Raw genomic sequence first — 20,660 nt, 5'->3', positions numbered from 1 at the left:
CACCCCTAAATGAGAAAAGGCAATTCCACTGGGGTAACACTGTTCATATGCTCAGGCAAAAGTACAAAAATGTGTCTGTCTGTGAGATTGGTTTTTAGTTGTTTGCTAGTGCGGTTCCGGTGTTTGAGCATGAAAATGAGCATGAAAATGGACAACGGAGATCTTAAAGTGGTTAGGATGTTGCCCTGGTGCTGCACTTAAAACCGCAGTGGCCCAGGTCAACCTCATTCTCTGAATAATTGCATTTCTGCAAGTTCACGGGAGAAGCAGAGAAAAACAGGCTCCAGTCGTCACTATCTCTGCCTGACAGACACACTCCTGTCATCGCACCCTCAACGCACATCTGTCAATTACGTCAACCTCGGATGATGCTGAGATTCCATCCCATAATTGATGATCCTCGGTATATCTACCACAGCCTCTATCCATTTTCAGTTAATATTAGTTTATTAGTTTTAAATACTATTAGATGCAATAGCTTTAACAATTTAACTTTTCAGTTTTTATTTTAATTCAGCTTTATTTCAATTCATACAATTTATTTGTAATAGTTTTAGTGGTAAAACTTATAAGAGAAGATAAGTTCTCTTTTGTTAACATTAGTTAATGTATTAACATTAACAATGAGTAATATAATTGTTACAGTATTTATTAATCTTTCTTAACGTTAGCCTTTTACCCTCAAATTTACCAAAACATTTTCTCCAATTTAAACCCCCAGAATATGATTTTTTTTCCCAAAGGTTTGAGTCAGGTACTTTATGTTTCTTTGTTGACTACTTAAATAGCCCTTTAAATAAAAAACCACCAACCCCCACCCCATATACTGTACATTCAGAATACCAATTGCATGACTATGGACAAATTAGCAAATCACCATAAAATCTCAATGATTGACATAAAATTGAAAAAAAAAAAATATATATATATATATATATGGTGTTTTAATGGCTTTATATTATTATATTATACAAATTCTGTTATCAAGGATATGTTTGGGATTCCCATGGATGGTCTCAGGATGCCTCACTGTTGGCACGACACAGGACTCATGGTAGCGTCCGTTCACCTTCTCTGGACAATCGTTTTTCCAGATGTCCCAAACAGTCAGAAGGATGCTTCATTTAGACAAAATAACTTTGCACCAGTCTTCTGCGGTCTAATTCTTGTACTTCCTGCAGAATTTCAGTCCATCTTTGAGGTTTTTCTTGGCGAGAAGTGGCTTCTTTGCTGCCCTTCTTGATACCAGGTTGTTGTCCAAAAGTCTTGGCCTTGCTGTGTGCAGATGCACTCGAAATCAACTGCTGCCAATATTGAGCAGCTCTTCACTGGTGTGGTGACACGATTCTGTAGCTATTCCTCAGGAGGAGAAGGTCCTGGCACTTGCTGGACACTCTGGGACGTCCTAAAGCCTTCTTCACTGCAGCTAAACCCCTCTCCTTGAAGTTCTTGATGATCTAGTAAATGGTTCTCTCAGGTGCACAATTCTTTGCAGCTATTTCCTTACATGTGAGGCCATTCTGATGCAAAGATGATGGCTACACATCTTTCTTTGGAGGTAACCATTGCTAAAATAAGAACACAATGATTCGAAACACTTCTTCCCTCCTTTTATAGCAATCACGTGCTGATGATATGATTAGTAAAAGGGCCAAAAACAGTGAAGTTTGGGGTTTTGTGATAAAGTGTATTGGAGAGTAAAGCTTTTTGCAAATATGTAAAATGCATCTGATCACTTTGCACAATAATCTAGAAAAATGTGAATCAACATCATAACAACTGAAGCAGCAAATTTAGCAAAACACATTTATGTCACTGCCAAAAACTTTTGGCCACAGCTTTACCGTTGTTCAAGTGGGAAGCAGGACCATAAAACGTTCAATTTTTGGAAGGTAATGTGTCTGCTTGTGGTTGAGAGATGACAGGAGGGTCAACACTAGAAGGATGCCTCATAATCGGGGTCCTCAACTTTATCATCTGTCTCAGACACATTCTCCTCTGTCACTGTCAAAGAACTGTGAAATATACTGAATTTACACTGGAATAATCATTTTCATTTTTGGATGAACTGCCACTGGAATATAATTATGAAAATATCTTAACTGTGTCATCCATAGAATATGGTGCTAAACTCTGGAGGGGACAGTAATGCTTAATGTAGGTCTCACCTCTCTAATGGCCGTGCAGAACTCGCTCTGTAGAACCTTCTTCAGGGACTGCAGCTTGTGACCTGGGACGTCACCTGACTCCTGTAATTTTTCCAGCAGCTCAATTGCCCTGGTGACATCTGAGATGGAAAGAGAGAAAGAAAACACAGATGTGTTTGAGTAACAGAGGGTCTGTGATTCAGAGAGAGAGAGAGAGAGGGAAAAGTTTGCAGTACAGGGCAGAGAGATGGTGGAGCTGCAGCGAATCGATTGCTGGGATAATGGAAATAGACTCGCTGACGGCCAGAAGGGCCACTGAAAGCAATCAGTGCTCTCTTTACATGAAGCAAAAGACGCATCACTCTGCTGTGCCCCTGCTATTCAGCAGACCTACAGGGGACCCATTCGCTGGGGTCAGTCATGGCTTGTTTCAACAAATACATATGGGTCTTTGGCACAGCTTTCACTATCTGGGTAATCAAGCTACATCAATAAGTTATCCTTAACTACTCTCATTCATCTCAATGGCAGTTGCTCGATTGGCTAACCTGAAAACGTAATTATTTTACGAATCTGCACAGTTTGACTCGTTCAAAAAAGGATATTTATAAAAGAAGTATGCATGAAGATTTTCAACAAAAATACAGACCCATGAGAGAGATGCTTAGTGTTATAATAGTTGCATATATTATAAGTAGTCGCTTTAGATGACTTTTATAATATGAACAAAAACACTTCTTTAAATATCTTCTTTTGCATTCTGTATAGGAAATAATAGTGTGGCATGATGGTGAGTAAATGATGACAGAATTTTCATTTTTGGGTGAACCATCTCTTTAAAGCAACTGTATGTACGTTTTTTTACCTTGAAATATCAGTTTTAAAATCATTCTAGTGGTACACTGACATCTAATAAAGGCGAATGGCTTCTGTTTGTTTTACATGGAAATCCATAAAAAAAAGGTCTGTTCTGGGTGTATGTAAGTTTGGTGGGCGGTTACACAGTTTTGCAAAAGTGTTGGATTGCTTTATGGCAGTACATTGCGCAATATGTCACACCAACATAGCTTTAGTGAAGGAGTATTATACTGTAAGAACGAAGAGAATGTTGACATACATATATTTTGTATTTGAACTAACTAATGCAGGACTACAAATTGTTTACACTGTCTTGAAGTTATAGTTTCTGTCAATTCTGTTATGCTTTTTGTTATGGTTGGAACATTGCTTACAAGGTTGACATGGTTCTTCTTGGCTTTTGAAATCATTTAGCTTGCGAGCAACAAATGTACAGTACCAGCTATCTACTAATTACTTTCAGCAGTTTATTTATGATAGTGAATCCCACTCACTTAACTGTAGGGGGCTCCAAAGTGACAAAAAAAAAAGTTGCTTTAAGCCAAGTAGCTAACCCTCCTTTAATAGGCTTGCATAAAACGGTGGCAACAGCAATATTTTAAAAGACATTCAGTATATTATTAAACTATTTACTTAGAGGCAAGCTACATTTATTAGCAATTAGTAAAGGAACTTGGAGTCAGTGGAGTAAGACGCTGTTTATATAAAACTTGCCTTTGCATTTCAAAATGCAAAACGCAGGGCAGTGAAAAAAAAAAAAAAAAAGGTCCTGAGACATGATTTTTCAAAGTTGAACTTTTAACTTGAGTGCCAAATTTTTAGAACATGATGCATTAGGTGCTGCAAAAAATGGAAGACGTGAACGCAACGGCCAAACGAGTATTTCTAGCGCATGTTTATATACAATGGAAAAGCAGTGCAATGCAATGCAAAAGCAACCCCCAATAATTGAGAACAACCCCCAATATGGTGTAGTTACTGTGTACTTACAGCACTACACACTCTACCAGAACAGGCTAACCGCTGAAGCTCAACGCCTTTCCACTGCACACGACGTTTTGACACGACTGTCGAAATTCGCCCCCTAGTGGCAGTCATAATGAACTTATAATCTTGCGCGGCAACATTAGTAAACTGTTGCATTTGTCCGAAATTTTCCCCGTTAAGGGGCATCTCTTGCACTAAACGGTAATACTCGAGCTAGTGTTTTGCCCACACTGACTTGCAATATTTCTTTTTGCGTCTCCAGTAAAGGAATGTAAAAACAAGAGCCCTTTATCCTCCGAACTTTCACCCTGGTGGAACGAATAAACGAATGCAAACAATAAACAGCTATGCAAATAGGACAAATAAACGCCAATAATTTGACTGAAAATACGGTGCCAGACAACATTGACTAGCTAGCTGGTCTGACAGTAGCTTTTAGACTACCTGCATAGAAAAGCTTTCTCTTTGTATCTCTAAGCTAAACATAATGACTACAGGCATCAAAGCATCACCTTAATAAAAAATCCACAGCCTTTGACAATAAATTAGATATAATTACTGGTAAATCAATTATAGATTGACTTTGAATGCTCCTGCTATTAAGTATAATCCGTTTTCGGGAGGACTATGATAAAATCGTATTTATGTGATGAATATCTGTCACTTACCCTGTTGAAGGTCTATGGTTTAAAAAAAAGTGTAGTTTTACAAATCGCTGATCACGTTATGGGTGGTTGAGCCTCTGGTCACATTTAGTGCTCAGTGCGACTTGCGGTGATTTGTTTTTGTGTCAAGGCAAGTATGTGGCTAATTGTGCTCGTTCATCTTTGGACCGTGAAAAATTACACCCATTTTATGTAATGTGTAACTGTTTGGGGTGAAAAATGAGAAATTTTGTGTCACAAATTCATAAAGACGAGGGTCTTTCTGTCCCATATTAGCCTACATTAGATAATAACTTTGTCCAGACACAGACAGCAAAGCAAAGTAGGCCAGACCCCGACAGAAACTAATAAAACTGAACCCAGTGAGACTAGTAGAGCAGACACAAAAGCTATAATGGCCTGTGGGCTCATGGGACAACAACAGATGCAACAATCTGAGCTAAATCTCTTGCAGTCCGTTCTGTCAGTCACATTGAGAGAGGAGACTTACGACCTTTTGCTCTAATCTTCAAACCCCAAATGGGTGGTTTTGGTACATTTTTCATGAATATGTCACATTGCATTGAATTTGAAAGCTTTTCTGATAAAGCGATAGATTCAAATTAAAGCTCTTCTGTTATTAAAGGAGAACTCCGGTCAATTTTAACATTGAGCTCATTTTTTTGTACATTTGGAGTGCTGTCAATACAGAGAACAACGACAAAAATCGGTGTTGCCTACACCGAGTTATTCTATTTTTAAAATTTGCACCCTGTTGACTTCAATGGGGCAAGTACTAAACCTGCTTTTAGCCTCTTAACATCCTTGATGTGTCATTACAAGTGCACAGAAAATGTGAGTGATTCCTTCTGAGTGAACATACCTTTGTTTACATCCTGTTTTTCGGTTGAAGTCCAAAGTAGTCGATTGCAGAGTTCACACGCATAGGTTTAATACCTATGATCACGCGCGTGAACTCGGCAATCGACTACTTTGGGCTTCAACCGAAAAACAGGATGTAAACAAAGGTATTTGCGCTGGCTTAAATAACATCATTTTTATACATTTCTTTCACATCTACTGCAGTCAGACTCACTCGTGTTCACTCAGAAGGAATCACTCACATTTTCTGTGCAATTGTAATGACACATCAAGGATGTTAAGAGGCTAAAAGCAGGTTTAGTACTTGCCCCATTGAAGTCAACAGGGTGCAAATTTTAAAAATAGAATAACTCGGTGTAGGCAACACCGATTTTTGTCGTTGTTCTCTGTATTGACAGCACTCCAAATGTACAAAAAAATTAGCTCAATGTTAAAATTGACCGGAGTTCTCCTTTAAAGCAGCTTAGATTCTATCAAAAACTGACAGCTAGATCCATAACTGAGTAGTGTCCTGGCATGTCCCACTTGGCTCTGCCTCAGAAGAATGTCAGCATGACATTAATCACTCTAATGCTACAACACCTCAGTAAAAATTGATGACTGACTGATTTTGGTGAAAAATGCGGTCTGTTGCATGCTTAAAGACTGTCGTTATTGTTAGCTAAAACCAAAATGATTCAAATTGTTTTTGTTAATTGAAATTAAGCTGAAATAAAATGAAATATAAATATATGAAAACTTAAACTTAAAAAACTTAAATGAAGATTAGAAATGTTGTCTTGGCAACTAAATGAAATTAAGTAAGTTTAAGTTGACATACTAAAATGAGTAACACTTTAGACTACTGTTCCGTCATTACTGAATAACTACACAGGAGCAAATGATTAATGCAATATTAACATTCTAGTAACTACTATTAACTAACAAGAAACTCTGATTAACAAATTAGTAAGTAATAGCGCTCAGTTGAATGTGGTAGTCCACTATTAGCTAATCAATAACTAGTATTTTTGTCATACCTTCCGGAGGACTGAACGTAAGAACTACTATATGCAGGCTCATAATTAATGTGAATAATGCATAATGTATAATTCATTATAAAGTGAAGTTCATGGTAATCCACATAAAAGCTATTTAAAACAACAATAAAACTAGTATATAATTAATATGAAAATAACATTATATTACTAACTATATTACAAGTATTACATTTTATTACATAAAATCAGCACAGCGTATGGAAACAAAATGCTTGAAAAATCTTCAAAAATGTGTTCCTGTTCCATGGACAAAATAAGGACATAAGGATGAGTAAATATGTTTCATTTAATGGGCCACCCAAGCATAGTTGTGGTGTGGGAATTTTATGATTTGGAAATAATGAGGGGGAAAAACAACAGCCAGTGAATCTTCTGAAGGACAGTGGTGATGTTGTCACAAGAGTGGGAGTGAATCAGTTCTGGAGGTTATTTAGACTTTGAATGATGTTCCATAGAAAATGCTGTTGCAATAGTCAATTCCGGATGTAGTAAAGCCATGAATCAAAGTTTCTAGAGAGTGATAGACAAAGACTTCAATTTTGTGAAAACCAAAATATTCATAGCTCAGTCAATTTTTGTTTAAAAAATATTTTATTTTAGGCCTGTCTCCTGTACATTTCTAATAGATACACTAACTTTTGCGGTCAGAAGATTTTTCCTAAAGAAATTAATACTTTTATTAAGCAATGATGCATTCAGTTGATCAGAAGTGACAGTAAAGACTTTAACATTCGTATATGATTTCTATTTCAAATAAATGCTGCTCTTTTGAACTTTTTATTAATCAAAGATTACTGAAAAAATGCATCAAGTTTTCACAAAAAATATTAAGCATCTCAACTGTTTTCAACATTAATAATAGTAAGAAATCCTACTTGAGCATCAAATCATCATATTACAATGATTTGATCATGTGACACTGAAGAGTAACAGAGTAATGGCTGCTGAAAATTCAGTTTTGCCATCACAGGAATAAATGACATTTATTTATTCAGTTATTTGAAATTAATATTAGTAATAATATTTCACAATATTACCGTTTTTTTGTATCTTCCAAAGCCCAAACTTTTGAGCGGTAATAGGGGCATTTTTGCCTTTCATAGAGTAGAAGAGACAGGAAATGACAAAGGAGAAGAGCAGAAAGACCTGGAGTTGGGAATCAACACTACCGTAACACTACCGTTCCATATTCAGAGTGCTGCCTATTGCCACTTTAAAATGGTCACAGACTTGTAGCACATTTCACACTGGGTGTAGGTTTCACTCACCAGTGAATGGATCAATTCTGTGCGATTCAGTGCCTAGCACCCACCATTTCAATTTTGAACGGCATTGTCCATTGATTTGTATTGTTAGAAGTGCTCATTTGACACAATTTTGAAGTCTTCACTTCCTTCCACTCTCCCTCACCATGCTCGTCTTATACACGTCCATACACGTTTGCATTATCTATGCTATCTTAGAAAGTTTCTTAAATAACGCATGACCTTTGAAACAGACTCCCTGTTGGGAATGTGCCTATGATTCTTTAAGGGGCCGCTCTATAGGTTTTGGGACAGAGCCATAGGCTCAATGGTACACTTCATAATATTGACAATGTAATTAGAGCGTATGCTCAGAATAAAGGTCCAAATTATTATAATTGACCAACTTTGAGATCTCAGTCCTTGCCTCAGATCTGATGCTCAAAATACCAGCAGAGGCTCATTAGGATTATTTGTCTCTACATACAACTCCAAAAACATTCCTATACATACATTTCACTGCAATTTCCAGTTTAAAATTAACACTAGAGGCAGTATAATGCCAACAACGGCTGTTCCTTTTAACACAAATGATGATTTCAGGGGCAGATTATAGGTTAATAAAGACTTATTTCTTGCACAATACTATGTTATCACATTTTTTCGAAGTACATGATTTGTAAACTAATACATTTTTACATTTTCATCACATACATAGTTCCATATGTGTGGCCTTTCTGATGTAGTAAACTTGCTCAGTAGCTCAGCTGGTACAGCAGTATTATTGCGGAGCGCGTGGGTACGAGTCCCATGAAACAAGAGTCACGATTTAAGACTTCAAAGACTTGTAGATGGAACATGGTTACTTCAGCAAATGCGTTTTTACCACAAGTTTGCTTTTGGTTAGGTTTACAGTAGGGTTTAGTGTAGGTGCTATGTTATATGCAATCACATTAACCTTCTAGCGCCACTTAATTTCCGAATTGCTTCAATACATGAGAACCAACGTATAAAATGTTGCCAGATTAACTTTCATCTGGATAAAACTGAATGAGCTTTTAGCACCACTCACTGGACATTTCATTCTGTTTTCCCAACAACAGAGTGCATGGCATCAGATTAGTGAAGGTGACCTTTGGAGTCATGTCCTGTGGCAGCTTTCACAGATCCACATATGTACAGCCGCTCCACAGCGTGTGACAGCCTTTTCTTCATTAATCCTGAGCTGAAGCTCCATCATTACCGGCGGATTTCTACCGAGAGGACGGTCTGGAGTCGTGTATGGGGTAATGAGCCGAATTGAACATACTGGTGTCCTTTCAGCCAGCACAGGAAACTGTGTAAACACTCCTTTTCACATTTATGTCTCATTACCGGGAGGTTAGAGAATGACCATGAATGATATTCTCTTTGTGACTCATACTTCTCTTGTGTGTCTTGATTCGGATGTTTCTGTCTCTGTTCGTGGTCTCTCTCGCTCATTAACAGTTTTTTAGAAAGTTACTAAATTTAGGCTACTGTTTTTAAGCTGCTTTAAAGATCAACTTTAAGATGTGTTGTGCTGTACACATTGCCTAAGACCTTCCTTCCTGTTTATAATGAGCATAGCATAGTTATCTTACCATGGGTGTCACTTTGTATTCTGTTTGGGGGGGGGGGGGGGAGTTAATAAAATTAACCTAATATTAATTAGGTTATGCACAAACAATTTGAAGTTTCGATAAATACATGCTTTTCATAACCAGGTAGTATCTGGATATTCTTTAGCTGAATTGCATTTGTACCTTGTACTTCAATAGGGGCCATTCATGCTGACCAATTCAAATCCAGAATCAAATTCAGTCCTGAGAGTCAGATGATAAATTTTGGTCTGGCAGTAATATTTTCACTTTGAATTTGGGGGTTTGGGATTCCAGATTGCAGATGTATGTCAGTGAATGTTTATCAGTATTTGTTTGGGAACATATTTGTTTACATATTGTTTTGTGATTTCACTAGAATGGATAGAGAGTTGTGGAAAAGTGATAAAGTGGAGCACGTCTAAGAACTTTATGTGGGAGAAAATTTGTCACTGTCGTTTTGTGCGGCTGATGAAAACTGTAACAATTACTCAATATAACACAGAAACTAAATGAATCATGCTCAACAATTGGTGATGCTTTCTCTGTAAGATGTATTAGATACATCCCTGCCATTAGTAGGGATTTCAGAAAGTGGTGGGGATTCAATTAGCTTTGGCAGAAAGTAATAGGAACACCCATTATATTTGACGCCAATGTATCTTGCAATTGCGTATTTGAGACTTGCTTAAAATATCCCTACTTTATGTTATCATTAGCTCTGTAAATCGCAAAAAGGGTAGGAGAGCAGCCCATGCTTTTTTTGCCAATCACAAACCACCTTTTACAGGTATTGGTTTGCTGGAACGATGGGGCGTGTGGTTGAAGGGATGGGATTATCTAATTATAGTGGAAGTTAGCAAAACGGCTGTAATCACTTACAGCACCTTTAACTATATTGAGCTGAAACTCTATACCCTCATGGAAGAATATGATGTCTAATGCCTTAATATTAACTGTCTAAAGATCAATCACCATAATATAATTTAGTGGGCAAACTTATTTATAAAAAATAAATGGACTTATTAATGCATTTGTGGAGATTGGTAATGACTATATCTTCGAGGGAACACGAAACAGCATTTCGAAGATAAATTCATCCATTAACAAAGTTATAAGATGAAAAAAGCCTCTAAAAGCATTTCAAGCTCCTGCATCATGCGCAGCTATTACAGATAGGATTAATTCTCCATGGCGCCCCTGGGTTTTCTTTCAGCTTTCAGTGAACAGCCAACCTGGGCTTGGTTTTATTAGTCTCATCTCAGTAAAGTCTTTTCACACACATCTGAGTGACACATGTCATCATTTAGCAAGAAAAAAGGAAGATCGTGGCACACATTGTTATTCCACGGGCTAAATCCGTCGGATTCAGATTTGCATGGTGGCAGCTCAAGGCCCTGTGTGGATCTTGCCTGGGATTTACGTCACGTCTATTAGCGCAGGCTCACAAACAGGAGATTTAAAGGGCTTGGTGATGTTCACACTCCAGGTTTGTGATTGGTACATTAAACTACATTACTATGGAGACCGGTAAGTGCAGCGGAGGGGGGTGCAAATGCGTTGGCAATGGAATGGAAGAGTACACTATTATTTATCTGTTCTCATAATGTGTGGTCTTTCCAACAAGAAATAAGTCAGAGTGATTGTGTAATTTTCGCACCTTTAAATGTAAAACCCACATGGGGTTGCCTGCCCACACGGATCTGTGAGTAAGCATTAGGGGCAAAGATAGCGCAGAGATAGAGAGTATTCAGCCTTCCAGTGTACCGAACTACACTACGTCTATGTGACCCGACTCTCCATTCAAAAACCACTGTAGCCTTCAGCATTGCTGCTAATGGTGTAAGAGCCACCATGATCCTATTTTTTTCCACAGACACACTGTGGATTGAGACCACATAGTGAAAACACAGCTTAGACCAAGAGATAATTCACAGAAGACTTCTCTATTGTCTACAGGCTTTAGCTCGACTATTATCATACAGTTTTCACAGCAATCATGCTTAGAATCTCTGTACCAATGAACTATGGTATCCTATCATGGCAAGTTTGAGGTTTGAAGAATATAATTTGACATTTTGTTGAATTTATCTGACAAAATACAAACTCAGCAACAGTGCCAACGAAGTATTAAATAATTTGTGAGAGATATTGAGCTTCTCAAAAAGATGTTGCTCGCTATGAACAGACATTTATGTCTGTTTTAAGGTTTCTATTACTAATTCATGTTCAATTTGTTGAGTCACAAACTTCACTAGTTTCTCCTAGACAGCTATGAGATTGACAACAAATGGAGACTTTTTCAGATTATTTTCCAGAGAAAATACCCCCATTATTATCACATGTGTGATTAACAGAGTCTGTAAAGTTAGATACCAAAGTCTGTAACAAAAAGACAGAGATTTCATAATTTTTCCTACAAACTAAATATACTCTTACCGGTTTGCTGGTCTTACTTGGTCTCCCAACCTGGCAAGGCTGATCTATGGCTGATCTATTAGCTGTATTTAAAGGGATGCACTTTTCAGCTGGTTGCCCAGTTAAACTAGTCTTAACCGGGTTGTGAATTTATTTTTAAACAAGCTAAAATCAACTTAAACCAGCTAAAACCAGTGGGGCTGTATGCCAAAATTCAACTGAGAACTCTAAAAGTCTCATAAGGTTTAAAAGAGCAAAACAATTATCTGCTGGGTTACACATTCTTTATGAGGATGTGAATTTCAATGATGCTGACAGTAGACCAGATTTTGCATTGAAAATTATATTAAATATTCGCAGTGCAGTCTTCTAGAATTCATTTGCATGATTATTAATTAATTTATAGCTAGATGAACCCATTAACTTAAGAGGAACACGTGAATATAAATTGATCTTGGTATATAGCAAAAATCAGACAAAAACATGTAGAGCAAAACATAGAGCGGTCGTTTTTAATCAAAAATGTAACTTTTTAACAGAAACGGATGTTATAGTAATTTCAAAGGTAAAAGGAGCTTTGCTTGTACAAGTAAAAAATATACAGTAAAACAAAATAAAATACCTACAGTGGAAAAAGAAACCTCAACACTACAAATCAAATGTGGCGGGACGCTGTTTGTCTAAAGGAGTGACCAGATCTCTTCAGAGACTCAGTGTTGTCTTTCAAGTGAGACTAAAACTCATATCTCTCATCACTGTTGAGGTTTCCTCTTGTAGGCAGGATTTAATAACAAAGACATCAATCTCTGTGGCAAGATTGTGGCGAGCGTACACATTGCAATCCCACAATTCAATATCAAGGACTGAGTCCATAGCAAATTATTTTTCTGTTGAAGACACTTTCTGTTGAAGGTTTGATGGCATTCTGTGTATAGTATTTGAATGACAATTTCCTTGCTGACATATAATCTGCTCTGTCTATATAGTGCAATATAGTTTGCATATAACCTAACTGCAAAGAGTTGCGGGTCTGTTGTTCCATTCACCTTGAAGAGTTGGAAATTCCAACGTCTAATGGTGCGGTCCATTTGTCCTCGGAAGTGGGAAAGTCCTAGTCCCCACTCTCCAGTAGGATCTTTTAACTGGAAAGCCCTCTCAAATCAGAGTTGTAATGGGGAAGCGCAACCGTCCTGACTTCAGAATTCAATATGGCTACTCAGCACATCAACCTTAGTGAAAAAGTACATTGTTCATTAGCACTTCTGTTTGTCTGTGTCTAGAACTCAGTAGTGCACACAGTACTATCCAACCTCTATTTGTGGACATTGTACCTCTGTCACCTTTAGAATCTAATTTCATCTGTGCAAAATACTGATTATGTATGTGTTTGTATTCCAAAAGACCAAACGCAACAAATGTTTGCCTGGACAGGTCCATCTTAGTTTTCTGGCCTGTTTACTGGAATACGGTCAACTCGGGTGTGACATCATTCTCAGCTACGACATCCCTCCTCTGAGGTAAATGGAACGCAGCAAGCTAATTTGCGGCCCTAGTCCGTCGTCCCTGGTTAGTTGTCACAGAGATTTACACAGTTAATAATATAATGACTCAAAATTCCCTCTTTACAGTACATCAATATAAAACCTGTTTAGCAAGTTTGCAGAGGAACCTGTGTAAAACAGGGTAAATGAACATGTCTGTTGATCATTAGACACCTGCAAATGTTAGCATTGCATAGCATTGTTTATAAGTGCAGTGTGCCAAGAGACATCCTTGTTGACAACTGAACACCTGCAAAGTTAATAGGAGCCAGTTTTTTTCTTCTTTACGTGTCATTTTTTTAACTTAAATTGAACGCAGTGTAACATGGAAAAAAAGGCCTAGCTGCACCAAACAAGAAAATCTGAAGATTGGAATAACACAGGTATAAAAACCAATAAAAGGATATTGGTTTGGGTTAATGTCAGCATAAAATGCTCATTTTACTTTTGTAATGAGGTGTATTTCGTAGTGAAACAGGATATTCAAAAATAACTTGGGACTAGACTTGATTTTATACATCAGGAATTGATTGGAACATCCACACCACGTTCCAACTTGGTCTTATACTGTAGGTATACTCTACTCAAGTGAACATTTTCTCATCATTTATTCACCTTCCAGCATCCCAGATGTATATGACTTTTTCTTCAGATGAACACAAACATAGAAAAAAAAAATCCATATATTTCTATATATATTTCTATCAAGTGGATTGTATCCCAAAACTTGATGTTTTAAAAACTACACTAAGTGATCATAATGGTAATCCATACGACCCCCAGGTGATGAATCAATGTCTTCTGAAATGAAAATGTGTGTATAGAAAATATTCATATTTAAAACGTATTAAACAATAAACCATCGCTTCCGGCCATCGCTTGAATCACGCTTCAAAATGTGCTGGCATGGCGCTTCACAATGCTCTCATGAACGTACAAGTATGACAGTTGCCTGGAAATTATGGTTTATAGTTATAAAAATTCTCACACACACACACACCTATTGTTTAGCTTCAGATTCATCTACTTGGGTCGTATGGATTACCATTGCGATCGCTTTGTGTGGTTTCTTGAGCGTCAACTTTTGGTCACACATTTACTTGCATTATATGGATTCACAGAGATGGATTGTTTTTGAGAGATGGTGAGTGAATGATAAGAGAATTTTATCATTAACAGGCGTTCATTCAAATTATGTTCATCGCATCGGTTTTCCACACCGAGCATTCATCTTATTGTGAACAGAACTTTAATAGTCAAAAGGAATCTTGTTTCAGAGACGGTTCAAGTTATTACGTTTTGATGGTAGTAAAACCATAAACATCTATTCAGTAAGGAAAAAAGGTACATTTCATGATGACTTTAAGCTATTTTTCTAATAATCTCCTTGTCATTCATTACATTACACTTTGTGGTTGCCTCATACTATAATAATATTTATAGCTAGAGTGGATAAAAAACTAATTTATAGCTAGAGTGGATAAAAAATCTACGTGCTTCTAGACTGACAACATGGCCAGCCAAGACACTTCCAGTCTATGTTTTTACAGAACTATTTTCCTGAGGAGTGCATTGTCTTCCTCATTTTATATGCCAGAATTAATTTCCTGAGAGAGTGCTAGCCATCTGCTGCTTTCCAAATTCAGACGGCCATCCTTTACGGGTCAGGCAAGCCTGAAGAAAACACTGCTCTTCGGACAGCAGGCCTGCCAAAACAGCAGGAGTTAGTGCAGGCACAAAGCAGTAGCCACATCTGGTGTCCGACTCATATCCCAGGACCTCACTTTATCAAACCCGGTGAATTATCAGTAATTGGCCCAACTGTGACATTCCCGACTGCAAAGGGCACATAAATCACCTTGCAGTATAATAGCTGAGACAGAGACCCGCACAAATGACCTCACAGAGCGTCTATCCGCTGATGTCGGACTGATACCACTGTCTGTCTTTCTAGACCCTTTCTTTTTCATGCACACAATTACTGGTGACACAGACGGTTCTGTTCGGATAAAAATAGTCTTAGATATAATCCCTTGATCTTGATCTCAGTCTGGTCTGGGCTTTTATCTTCGAATGGGTGGACTAAAGTGGACAGAAAATGTTCAGAATCAATTTCGCCTAAAGGAAAGATTATATTACTGCTGTTTTATCCCATATTTTGTATAACCATACTATGGTTGGAAATTGTATTGAAAGCTTTTGAACTAGTGAATACATTGACAGCTCTCTTGATATTGTCAATATTGGCTGAAATACTTCCAAAATAAATTTGATCAAATTCTAGCGTGTCAAAGAGGAACACTTCATGTTTCATTTAGCAAAGTACTTGGAAGAATTTTGTCTTTTTGAATAACTTGAAGTACTTCAGACCAAAATCAATATGACATAAGTAAGTATTCCAAGATCTTGAAAATAAAGAAATCCATTTTGTGGAAGCGTAAAGCATTAGTAGACTGAAGCAGGGATGGAAGATGCCCTGAAAACAGCCCGAAACCTCTGTTAGCCTGATACAAACTATCACCTCCTGTAGTGTAGTTCAGAAATATTGCTTTTACATTGCAGAGGAAAAGCAATTAGTTTGAGAGGAATATGTCATGCAATGCTAATCATAGAGAACCATGTTTGAATCCCATATGATTATACTGACATTTTCAATAAACTAAGATTCGGAGGCATATTTAATTGCATTTATGTTTGTGATTTTACTGATTTGATTAACTTGTCTTGTACTGTACACCAATATTAGCATAACACGAGGGATTTGTGCAGAAAGTCTCCCTGTGCCCCATAGAGAAGGCAACGTTTTGGGAGTGACATCTGTATTTAAATGCAGGAGTGAATCCCTACATTTTCTGGTGTCAGCAACACCAAGGTCATGGGTTCGATTCCCAGGGAATGCTCAAACTGAAAACTTGAATCCCAATGTTTATCGCTTTGGATAAAAGCGTCTGCCAAATGCATACATTTACATGTAAAATTGTAACCAAAGCAGAGTTTTGATTTTTTTTAAACCAGAAAACGGAGATGTAGAATCATCTGGCACAGTTCAAAAGAACCATAATGTATGTTTCCACAGGAATGAAGGGCTAGTTGGAAAAAAAAAACTAGATTGGAAAGAGTCCGAGTAGGCACTACATTTGGCGAAATGAATGCAAACCAGATGTACTACACCTGCCATGTTGGCCTTGTCATGTGACCTACAGCATCAGTTGCATTGCTTCACTGCACACTCCAGAACCTCAGCGGAAATAATAGGTCATCCGCGTACTTTTTGCCTACTGTCTTCCAAATTTTGACATACTAGTCTTTTGGAGTACTGTTTTTCGCATACTATATGGAAATCAGATGCAGCAGTAGCCTAAAAATGCCAATACTTTTGTCAAAAAAATTCTCTCTCTTCTAATCTTTTATACATCTTCCTTGTATCTAAATTTGGTTTTGACAGCTGGCCCACTGACCCACTGAGAAAATTTGTGGAGCTCCTTAAGGCCCGTCCATTCCTTGAATGAAGTAAAGCCAGAGCAGCACTGCGGTCAGTGGTCATTCTCAAGTTTCACTACTCCAAAATCCTAATATTCTCCTTCTGAATAACTCTAGTACAGTTCTGTTTTCAAAACACAAGCATTCCATCCTTATCTAAGATCTTGGTTGAAGTTTCTTCCATGAGTCTATACTGTACAAATGTCGATTAAGTATTGATTTTTTTAGTTTACTAGATTAGTAGTTCCATACTGTACATTAGTGACACCTTCATATGTCTTGGATTACACAAAAACTCACACAGAGAGCTGTTCTTATCTTTGAACATCTGGTATTTGAATACAATAGCAGGAAAGTACAACAATCTTCAGTTAACCGTCCGCACCCAAAACGAAGGCAGACACAAGGTTATTTTCTCAGTGATCAAATTATAGCTACAATTTACTATCCCTGCTCTACACTTTCCCTGTGTAACCTCAAGCATAGCAGTCTTATTGGTCGAGATGTTGAATAATGTGAGGCCTGTGCCTGTTTTGGATCTCTACTGTCATAAAGCTGTCTGTTTAAATGTGCTATCATTAAGCATAACAACTACCTTGGGTTTCTGGCAATGCTCAAAATATGTCACCAAAATAAATCCGTTTCCACTTAAATGTAATTGTTTCTGGAGGTTCTGTTTAAATAATAAGAATGAATAAGAACTACTGAGCCCCCATTTGCAGTTTCTCTTGCACACTTTTTAGAAGCCTAATGTAGGTGGTCATTTTTGATACCTGCCCCGGCCCCGTCACAATATACCATACTAAATCTACAAAAACAAAACCCTATTGTAACCCTTTATATGATTCTTGACCATCAAGAACACATTTTAATGCAATACAACAATGTAATCCAATGGATTCCTGTTATTTACAGGTAGTTATAGTTAAGTACATAATCTATTATGTTGGACAACATACAGAGAAAACAAATCAAACCATATTGATTAACGTGATAAACCTAGAGCGTTCCTGATTGGTTGAATGGGTTGCTGACGTCATGATTGCATTGCTTGTACAGTGTAAACAGTGTCTTTATTTATAATAAGTATAGTTTTTAGTCATGGAAGACAGACTAATTTTCATGAACTGGTTCTTCGGAACTATTGATTTCATGCCATTCCTTGACATGAAAATGCTAAAATAAAGCCATATTATGTAGGCAGACTTGATTCAGCTCATAATAAATAATTATTTAGAATCTAAATATAATTTGCATTAACAATAAACAAATTCACACGTTCCTGGATTAAAAAGCTCATGCACATTTCAACAACACGTTCTGTACGACAATAAAACTGTCATATAATCAATTCATAAACAGTGGGCTACGTTTTATTTTTTACATGTTTGGCTATTACTTGTCCGCTCTATTAAACATATTTTATCGGTTCACGCCGTATGTGAGTCGGTTCAACTGATTCGTTTTAAAGACCCGACTCAACACAACAATTCGTTCACCAATCGGACATCGCTACTAGTTGCAATATACAGTTTCCACATATCCACAGCGCGTCGCGCGCACATGCCAGAGCCCAGAGGCATCTCATTTCTCTATAAATATCTCCATCGCTTTGCTTGAGTGACGATTGCAATGGCTTTAGTGCCATAGGCTACTGTTTGACCTGCTATATAATCGTATATAGCCTAGTAAATGAAACGCAATTCATTTGTTGGTGATTTAAGCGCACAACGGCCCATATTGTTGCACTCACCGTCTCTTCAGGCTGCTCTGACAGTTCAGATAGTGGACACTGACCGCTGATAATAAATTAAGCGGACTGCCATGATAATGTCAAAAAGGCAAGCTTCTGTTCACATGACTTGAGTCACGTTGTGACATATTTCTCTTTTTTTCAGATGTAATGTGAGACTGTAGGACGCATCGCGCGTACAGTAGATTATTCGAGCGCTTCTTTGTAATCTAATCCGGTTTTATTTTATTGAAGTATAGCCTATAAAACAGCTCCGGTTCAAATTCAGTTTTGCACACGGAGAAGTTGTAGAATCTTCTGTAAAGTGAAATAAGGACGAAATAAAGAAAATACGGATCGTTGCTTTGAGCATGTATAAAATCAGCGCCTTATGCTTTATTAAAAATAAACCGAATACATATCCCATTATTATAACGCACACTGATGGATCCTGAATCACAGAGCATGTTCTGTTCATCATCATCATCATACTTGACGGACACAAACCGAACCGAGATGGCAACATCACCAAAACATCAAAAGCCCATGAGCCAAGTCCAACAACGCAAAAATCCGAGAAACCAATAGCGCCAAATCTTAAAGTTCCCTCCAGCAGCGAGGACTGAATGGACGTGGTTTGTCAGTACTCACCTCGCTCCAGGGTGAGCGGTTGGACTGTCACTGTCGCCATGACTGTGCTGTGTTATTATCGCTCAGAGAGAGAGAGAGAGAGAGAGATGGAGCTGCGGCATCAGCGCACGCACTGTAGAGAGCGAGTGAGCGCGGATTGGAGCCCGTGCGGATGATGGGAGTGGTTGGGAGGGGAATGGGATTATTTACCACTCGCATTGTGTAGCGGACGATTTTGAATGGGATACATCGGATGGAGCTGGAGTGTCTCTAGTAGCCTAATTCGGATGTGTAATTAAACGTAGGCTACATTACTAACTTTCATCGAACATGGAATAAACGTTTACATTTCAAATTCGAAATTAGAATAAATCAGGTGTTTCAAATTTAAATTTAAACTTTTGTTGAATGTGGAATAAGAAAGGTTATTTCAAGTTTGTGGGAGAAACTGTGTTTAAAAAAAAAATCGAATAACTGACACTTTAGATGATTCAGACATTACAATTTGTAATTCCTTAACATTAAATAAATACATGTTTAACATTTCTAATGCTTGTTGAACATGGATAAATAAGACATTGAAGTTGTGATGCGCGTCAATCATTGGTTAAATTTTGGTGCTGAATTTGCATGTAGGCTTATTTATAATTTCATGTTCGTTAGTTTTACCAAATTTCAAACATTGCAGCTCACATAGCAGGAGTAGTGTTCAGAATCTCACTGATGAGGGTTTACATTAATCATGAATATATGCAATGCCTGCATCTCAGTCCACATGCAGGGTTAAACTAGACTTCAGTTAAGCAGAGGCAAATCTCGTGCACAACCTTTGACCTTTCCAGTGAACTGACAGCAGCAGAGCGCTAGACAGTGTGGCACCTGCAGTGTGAATGCATGCCTGTATTTCATATCCAGTTGTTTAGTTTCTGTGAAACGCACAGTGAACGTAATTATGAACACTAGACAAGTCTTTGGGAACTTCTCTTCAGCTTTTTTGTATGCATTTTTTCATAAATGTATTGTTAGAATGAACTGCTCATATTTTAGGCCTCACCGTTAACTGGAGAGGTGTGCTATATTTGTAGACCATTCATTCATGATTAGATAGCATACTTCTCTCATGTGTAAACTTAATTTATTTTAATTAAATTTTTTAGGTGAACTATTCTTTTAAGAAAAATGTTCAGATGCTTCAAACTTGCAGTTTGCAGGCTGGCTTCAGAAATAACAACACTGATGGATTGCTCTGTCAGTCCTCCAGCTGCAGACAGATGTGCTAACTAATGCGATGGATGGATGGAGGGCTTAAAGCCAGAGAGAAAGAGGCCACAGGGAGATTATGCTCTCATGGCCATATGGGACACCGCCTCTGGAAAACATTCTGCTGGGAAAAAAAAAAAAGTTGTCTGATTAACAGAGTGCGCTGGGAAGCTTTCCC

At 37.7% G+C, this 20,660-nt stretch overlaps 1 protein-coding gene across 3 annotated transcripts in view; it reads right to left on the bottom strand.

Moving 5' to 3' along the window:
• Nucleotides 1-19,469, bottom strand: part of lin7a (lin-7 homolog A (C. elegans)) — a 41,274-nt gene extending 21,805 nt beyond the window's left edge. The window contains exons 1-2 of one of the 3 annotated variants that reach the window (XM_079870236.1): nt 19,244-19,469; nt 2,169-2,287 (exon numbers count right to left, since the gene is read on the bottom strand). In XM_079870236.1, the coding sequence (XP_079726362.1) occupies nt 2,169-2,287; nt 19,244-19,283 (159 nt within the window). In that variant the 5' untranslated portion in view covers nt 19,284-19,469. The remainder of the gene's footprint in view (nt 1-2,168; nt 2,288-19,243) is intronic. The other 2 variants (XM_079870235.1, XM_079870234.1) reach the window with 2 other exon arrangements.
• Nucleotides 19,470-20,660: the final 1,191 nt, after the last annotated feature.

This window comes from Squalius cephalus (genome assembly GCF_949319135.1).
Source record: "Squalius cephalus genome assembly, chromosome: 4".
In the NCBI taxonomy this organism is placed as follows: Eukaryota; Metazoa; Chordata; class Actinopteri; order Cypriniformes; family Leuciscidae; genus Squalius; species Squalius cephalus.
Note: the sequence above shows the minus strand (reverse complement) of the source record. Positions and strands in the feature narration are given on the sequence as shown.